A 7626-nucleotide genomic window follows, 5' to 3' on the forward strand; every position below is an offset into this window, starting at 1 on the left:
GCACATGGCTTGTCTTTAAGAATATTAAAAACACATGCCAGACATGTAAACAATGTTAGAAACTTGAGTACTCTTTAAAATACTCATTATTGATTCACAGAGTCAACATCTGATTTTATGTGGAAATGTGTTGATCTTTCACTGGGTCACAGACAGCAGAATGTAAATAAAAAAGGAATGTAAATAATTAAATGCAACCAACCATAATCATGTATAGTTACAAGAGTAAACTGGCTTCAACTTTTGAAATGGAGGAGGGAAATTCTATTCACATCTTTTGTTGTTGACATCAAAGTTTGAGCATTCAATTAAATGATTAAATGATCACATGTGACTTGTCAAATTAGACATATGCCAACATGGACAGGTTGTGTGATATTCTCTTATACTTGAAAATCATTAACAAAACTATGCAAGTTACAAGAAAAGACAACACTGACTTGCAATTAGGACAAACATGGTTTGTGCTGACCACAATGAGCTAGTGGTTTATCAGCTGCAGAAAGCACAGAGTGCACAACAGATATTCAAAGACGAAACACTCATACATTCAAGACGGTCTATAACTAAAAAGTACACTTTTTCTGTCTAACCCTAGAAAGACGTCAATTTGGATTGTGCCCAAGCTTTAACACTGATAGAACAGATTGGTCATATTACAGGTATGACATATAAGGTTTATACTTTTAGCGAGAAAGTAAATATTAACACTTTACTATGAATTTACATTTGTTAACTTTACTGTATGTATGCAGTAGGATCCTTTTGATAGTCCACATAGACATTCCACTAACTATAAGTAACTTTGCAACATGTCAACTAACATTTTTTTTTAGAGTAATACTGTTAAGTTAGGGTTATTAAGTTGACATGCACTTGGAAAGTTACTTAAATTCAGTAGAATGTGTGTTGGAGAACATACAAATAAAGTGTTAGCAGATATTAAGCAGACAGTCTACCAATACTCTAATAACTGCTAGTTGACATGCAGTTGCAAAGTTACTTATAGTTAGAAGAATGTCCAAAGTGGACCATCAAAATAACGTATTAGGAGATCATGAGATAACAATTAATATTTTGCAGCATTTGTAAATCCAGGTTAATGTTAACGTATGGATGTATAAATATTCAGTTGTTGATTGTTAATTCATGTTTGTTCATAACTGATATCAATTTGATAAAAATGTTAATGTTCAAAATGTATTTTACGCAGATTTAAAAAAATAATAATGTTCATATTAATTTCATGATATCTAATAGATAAAATAATGTTAACAGAATGAACCTTATTGTAGTGCTACATTGTTCTGTCAGTTGTTTAAAAACTGGTTTGCATGATCAGAATATATAGTTACAAATCGTGGTCAGTGCAGACTTCAACTTACTCTTCATGTGGTAGAAATTCCCCTCTTGAAATTCTGGGGTAAAGTCTCATTGTGACAAAGCACAAGACTGCACCATGCTGAAGTGTTTTACCATCCTGAAGATCATGCGGCTTCAGCTATGTGAGTTTAATGTACATTATGAATATCTTTATAATTATAAATATATAAATTCACTGATGTTTTAATACCACAGTCACATTAAAGATGTGAGTGTGTGTGTGTGTGTTTTATTTCACAGATCTGCTCATATGGTGTCGAGCTGCAGAGACTTTAACAGATCAGTTAACAGATTTGGGTCAAAACGTGACTATAAACTGTGATTTTGATGTTAAGGAGGTTAACTGGTTATTACTGAAACTGCCAGATCCTCCAGTTCTGATATTGCGCACTTTCTCTCCAGCTCGTTACTACAACAATAGATTCAGACACAAATATTCAGTGCAATGTAAACCTCATTTGTTCATAAATAATGTCACTATTGATGAATTAGGACTTTATTACTGTTTGACCACAGACGCACCTCCACAATACAGCAATGGCACCAGCCTACACATCACTGGTGAGTGACCGTTCAGTGATCATGTTATGCACTACATCCTTTTTAGACAACAAACTGTAAAAATGTCAAACCGCATCAATGGTTGCACAATGCTGAATTTTTTATATATCATAGAACCAGGTGCAGAGATCCAGAATCAGAATCAGACACAATGGCAAACTCTTACCCTTATATTTGTTGTGTTGAATGGTGTTCTGATCATTGTGATCATAGGTGAGTTTTTCAATAGAACTGCAACTGTTGCTCTTTCTGTATTAAAGGTGTTTGTTTATGGAAGCAAGAGAACCAGAGACAGTGCAGAACGATTTCAAAACACGAACCTACAGCAACCTCAAGTTACGGCTCTTCAACAAGAGGACCCAAATCAAGTGCTGGTAAAAAAAAAAGTGAAACCATAATTGACAGAAAAATATAACATTTCAAACCTGTATGCATCTCTTTCTTCAAAAAAAAAAATATATATATTTTGAGGAGTCCAAAAATAACATTTGGACCCCACTGATTTTCATTTAAAAAAAGGATCTTCAAAGTTCTAAGGCATCTTCTAACATCTTCTTTTGTGTTCCACAGACAATGTTTCTGAGATTGTAGAATTGTTTGGATCAATAAAAGCAGTCCATTTAAAGCAAACAGCATTGGTTGCATTCTGATTACATTGCATTATTGGTTTCTTGTTGCTTTTTCAGTATGCTCCGGTGGACCTTCCCACACAATGTCAAAGGTTTCAGTCCAGACAAGTCAACAGCACTTATGCGCTTCTAGAGCTGCCAAAGTCAAGAACACTTAAACATAAATGACCTAATTCAGTCACATATATTTGTATTTGATATTGTTGTTGTATAGATATATTTTTTTGAGCTTGCAGAATGTACAATTGCCAGAAATTACTGCTGCTATTGTTTTGATTGATTGCATTTGATGTGTATATATACTGTATATATATATATATATATACAGTATATACAGGTGCATCTCAATAAATTAGAATGTCATGGAAAAGTTCATTTATTTCAGTAATTCAACTCAAATTGTGAAACTCGATATATATATTTTTTTTTTTTCTTTTCATTTAGGCTAACCTGTTAGGCTAGTTGTCTTTATGTGTATTCTGGTCAGAATTGTTTGTGTAAACTATATTTGTTGTTCCAAGTAACTTATTTCCTAGATGTTTCATGCCTCTGATGTCTTTCTTCTCACATGATAGTCTAATTTAAATTCAAAGTAATATTTCATGTTCATAAGTAGAAATATTGGAATAATAACTGTTAGTCTGAATACTATATTATTTGTAATATATTTCTAGTGTTAAACACATGTCTTGTTATTGTATTGTTATTAAAGCTGTTACAAAATTAGATGTAGACATGGCTACTCTCACTCTTTCACCTTCAAAGAAGTAAATTTTCTAGCTCCAAAAAGGACAAAAATGCATCTCATGAAAATTGTTGGACAGTGTCATATGTCTCTTTTCAGCTGTTTATTCAATTCAAAATCAGAGGAAGTTACAAATCATAGATGTTTCGCCTGAAATCTGTCTTCAGTTACAACGACATAAGCTGAATAACTTTTTCATAATTTAGCCTACTCTTAAAATAGGCCTGCATCTGCACTGCTTTGTATACCTGTGGCTAACACCTCTCATATAAAGTGTTTAAATGCTTTTGACAAATGTTCCACTGGTCTTGCTCATGTTACAAGCAATGAACCACAAAGTCTCACCTTTGTGAGAGAGTGTTAACTAGCCAAGGATGTTACAGTAAATCATATTTCAATTTTCTTAATCTCAGTAAGTGTTAAATTCTTTAAAGAAATTCTTAAAAGAAAGATGTTTAATGTTGCATTGAGAAAACTAAGATTTATCTGTAGCACATATACTGTATATTGTGCTTTAATTGAATTGGGTTATTGGATTGAATAGCCTATCTGCCTCTTTTTTTAGGCTAATGAATTATTAAGCCATATCAGATGTGCAGAGGTGCGCATTATTACAAGGGTCTTTACAATTACATGTACCAAAGTCTTCCTCTCATAAGATTGTGTAATGCAGAATTTTCATGAACTGCAATGTTTTTGGTTTTATGTAAGTGTTTTATGATACATGATATACAGTATTATATTTGTTTTAACTGTATAAATTTGCAATTTAAATAATATTCATGAAAAATGTAGTGAAATTCAAAAATGATAAATCATTATTCAGCCAAAAAGAATGGAATAAATAAAAGCACAAGTTGTTGGAAAGTAGGCCTATGTATAAAGTGTCAATTATAAGTACTGTGTTAAAGCTTATAATAGCACCAATTGAATCAACACAAACAACATTTCTGAGGAAAAATATTAACTACAAATAAACTTACACTTATTCTAAGTTAGATCCACTATTGTATGCTGTTGCCGTATGGCAACATATCATAAAGTACCTTAAAATATATATATCTTTTTTTTTTTACAGCACTTCAAGTTAAGCCATTCGTAGAAAATAAAAAGTCAAATATATTTTTCTATAGGTCTATCATAATGCGTGCGGTAGAGGGTTAAGAATATGTTGCAGAAAGATTGATTTTCACTTATATGTCAGTTACACCGTCCTTTATTCTAAGGACAGTGTTACTGACATATAAGTGAAAATATAGATGTAAAATATTACACTTTTGGTCTACAAAATCCGTACCAAGATTTGAATGCCTCTCAGTTGCGCATTCAGTTTTCTGGGTCGTCACGCGCCCTCTGGAGGAACTCTTTGGTCTAACTAACAGGAAACAGTTACATTTCCCGCCCGATGGTTTGTGGGAGACCAACGAAAAGCATTTCGGGTAACTTTGAAAAATGGCGGACGACGCTGAGCAGGTATGCTATTTTGTTTTTATGTAAACGTAAGTGTATATTTTTTATTAGTTTGATAATCGCGGAGCTGAATCATAGATGTTGTTTTCATGTATGTCACGAGTATGTCGAGGCAGTTTATAACCAGCGGCTCTCAGACGATTGTTTATATGGATATTTTCATCGGTTTATATGACTGTAACGTTAATGTAATTTGCAGCAACAAACCAGCAACACAGTGGAAGAGCCTCTGGATCTGATCCGGCTGAGTCTGGATGAGAGGATCTATGTGAAGATGAGGAACGACAGAGAGCTGCGCGGCAGACTGCACGTGAGAAACACTAACTCTCCTCCACCGCATTCATCCATTCATTCATCCATTCATTCATTCATTCATCCATCCATCCATTCATTCCTCCAGCAGCCTGTGTGTTTACTGATGGCCAGCTTTCCTTACTTCTATTACCAGTTTACAACTACAGTCCAGAACAACACACTGTGAAACGAATTTAAATTTCTTCTAATACCAATGACGATTTAATAGTTAATGTAGTAGATAATAAAGGCTTAAAGTTTAATTACATAACGATTATTTTAGTATCGTTGATATACAATAGTAGTTTATAATAATATGAATAGTTTTTTTATTTATTTTATATTTTCTGGTTTCATTTTAGGTACGTTTAAGTATACGTTTCAGTTGTTGTATTGTTTTTTTTTTCAATTGTTTTTATAAATGTTTGACCTTTTAAAAATATCTATAATTAATATTAATTATTATTATTGCAGTTTTAATTGTATTTATTTTAATACATCAAGATAAACTAAATCTCTCTATCTATATCTGAATATATATATATATATATATATTATTATTATTTTTTATTTTTTTTATATATATACAGTGGGTACGGAAAGTATTCAGACCAATGAACAGAATTTAAGATTTAGGTGAGAAATGGTACGTTCTCTTCACACTCCATCACAGTAGGTGGCGGTATGCACCTATGAAGTTGGTTCGCAACCCGCCATAAAACCAAAAGAAGAAGAAGAAGAAGAAGAGACAAACGCAAAGCATTTTGGGTAACTTTGAAAGATGGCGGACGACGCTGAGCAGGTATGCTATTTTGGTTTATATAACGTTACGTAAGTGTAACGTTATATCTTTAATCGTTTGATAATCGCCGAGCTGCTGAATCTCATCGGATGTTTTCATGTATGTCTCGTTGAACACACGAGTATTTCGAGGCAGTTTATAACCAGCAGGTCTTAGAAGGTTCACATTTTCATCGGTTTATATGACTGTAACGTTAATGTAATTTGCAGCAACAAACCAGCAACACAGTGGAAGAGCCTCTGGATCTGATCCGGCTGAGTCTGGATGAGAGGATCTATGTGAAGATGAGGAACGACAGAGAGCTGCGCGGCAGACTGCACGTGAGAAACACTAACTCTCCTCCACCGCATTCATCCATCCATCCATTCATCTAGCAGCCTGTGTGTTTACTGATGGCCAGCTTTTCTTACTTCTATTACCAGTTTACAACTACAGCGCAGGACAACACAATGAAACGAATTGAAACGGTTTTTATCTTTGCTAATGCTAATAACCTGCCAATAGTTAATATAGTAGATAATAATGGCTTAAAGTTTCATTGCATAACGATTATTTTAGCATCATTGATATACAACAGTAGTTTTTAATAATATTGTTTATTTTTTTGAATATTTTCTGGTTTAATTTTTGGTATGTTTACTATACCTTTCAGTTGTTGTGTTGTTTTTTATTTTAAAATGTTTGCCCTTTTAAAAATATATATGATTAATTCATTAATATGATTTATTATTGAATAATTAATTATTATGAATGAATATTACTGCAGTTTTAGTTTTATTTATTTTGGTACATAAAGTTAAACTAAATCTCTCTCTATATAATTTCAGTGTAAGTTTATTTTACTTCAAGAAACCGTTTTTTTTTTCAATTGTTTTAGTCAGCAGGATGTAGACAACAAACTACCAATCTTTAATTTTAAATTATATAGATACTTTAGCATTATTATTTAGAATCAAACTTCTTACATAAACACGCGCACACACAATGTATTTATTTATTTTTCCACATTAGGCCTATGACCAGCACTTAAACATGATCCTCGGAGATGTTGAGCATTATTATTTAGAATCAAACTTCTTACATAAACACGCGCACACACAATTTATTTATTTATTTATTTTTCCACATTAGGCCTATGACCAGCACTTAAACATGATCCTCGGAGATGTTGAAGAGACAGTGACGACTGTGGAAATCGATGAGGAGACGTATGAGGAGATTTATAAGGTAACTGCTGCTGCATTCCACATTTTTCTTTGTGTTTGTGTTCTTCTTAGTCATACAGTTCAATGTCAGTGATAAATCCTAAGGGGCTTTGCATTATTTTGTTGTAAAATAATTACCCATATTTATCTGTGTTGAGATGGTTTATAATAAACCTTCTATTGGTGACAAATATAAATCAATCTAACAGCAGCAACGAAAAAACTAAAATAAATAAATAAAAATCTATAAGAATAAATATAATCTAGATGTAGGATTGGGGCACTCCTAATCAAAGAAAAATGTTTTCCCATCACTTTTTTTTTTTCTAAATAAATGACACTTAATTTGATTTTTTTTAAGTTATATTTTATTTTAAGCCATCAAGTGTTGTGTTCAAATGCGTGTCAATGCTGGTCATGTGCTGGCAAAGGACCAGCATAAACCAGCAAAGGACCAGCATAAACCAGCATCCCAGCGTCAAAACATACCTAACCAGCATATGCTGGTTTTTTTCAACAGGGAGTGTATCATATCCA

At 32.8% G+C, this 7626-nt stretch overlaps 2 protein-coding genes across 3 annotated transcripts; both read left to right on the top strand.

Moving 5' to 3' along the window:
* The first annotated feature begins 336 nt into the window (after positions 1 to 336).
* Positions 337 to 2831, top strand: LOC107710250 (uncharacterized). Its single transcript, XM_016514983.1, has 6 exons — positions 337 to 662; positions 1400 to 1505; positions 1624 to 1944; positions 2059 to 2160; positions 2197 to 2318; positions 2631 to 2831. Exons 2-6 carry the CDS (start codon positions 1460 to 1462, stop codon positions 2739 to 2741), a joined length of 702 nt encoding a protein of 233 aa, XP_016370469.1. The 5' UTR covers positions 337 to 662; positions 1400 to 1459; the 3' UTR covers positions 2742 to 2831.
* A 1838-nt stretch (positions 2832 to 4669) lies between these two features.
* Positions 4670 to 7198, top strand: LOC107710252 (U6 snRNA-associated Sm-like protein LSm3). 2 transcript variants are annotated; one of them, XM_016514985.1, is made up of 3 exons: positions 4670 to 4791; positions 4988 to 5098; positions 7016 to 7198. In XM_016514985.1, exons 1-3 carry the CDS (start codon positions 4771 to 4773, stop codon positions 7181 to 7183), a joined length of 300 nt encoding a protein of 99 aa, XP_016370471.1. In that variant the 5' UTR covers positions 4670 to 4770; the 3' UTR covers positions 7184 to 7198. The 2 variants fall into 2 exon arrangements, with proteins under 2 accessions (XP_016370471.1, XP_016370470.1); XM_016514984.1 differs by lacking the exons at positions 4670 to 4791; positions 4988 to 5098 and adding exons at positions 5740 to 5884; positions 6094 to 6204.
* Positions 7199 to 7626: the final 428 nt, after the last annotated feature.

The sequence above is a fragment of the Sinocyclocheilus rhinocerous genome, unplaced genomic scaffold (genome assembly GCF_001515625.1).
Source record: "Sinocyclocheilus rhinocerous isolate Xijiao unplaced genomic scaffold, SAMN03320098_v1.1 scaffold7590, whole genome shotgun sequence".
Lineage (NCBI taxonomy): Eukaryota > Metazoa > Chordata > Actinopteri > Cypriniformes > Cyprinidae > Sinocyclocheilus > Sinocyclocheilus rhinocerous.

Coding starts and splice junctions, on each gene's coding strand:
- LOC107710252 (XM_016514985.1), top strand. CDS start 4,771: ATGGCGGACGACGCTGAGCAG. Junction 4,792..4,987: donor TGGCGGACGACGCTGAGCAG/GTATGCTATTTT, acceptor TGTAATTTGCAG/CAACAAACCAGCAACACAGT. Junction 5,099..7,015: donor AGCTGCGCGGCAGACTGCAC/GTGAGAAACACT, acceptor TTTCCACATTAG/GCCTATGACCAGCACTTAAA.
- LOC107710250 (XM_016514983.1), top strand. CDS start 1,460: ATGCTGAAGTGTTTTACCATCCTGAAGATCATGCGGCTTCAGCTAT. Junction 1,945..2,058: donor CACCAGCCTACACATCACTG/GTGAGTGACCGT, acceptor TATATATCATAG/AACCAGGTGCAGAGATCCAG. Junction 2,319..2,630: donor AGGACCCAAATCAAGTGCTG/GTAAAAAAAAAA, acceptor TTGCTTTTTCAG/TATGCTCCGGTGGACCTTCC.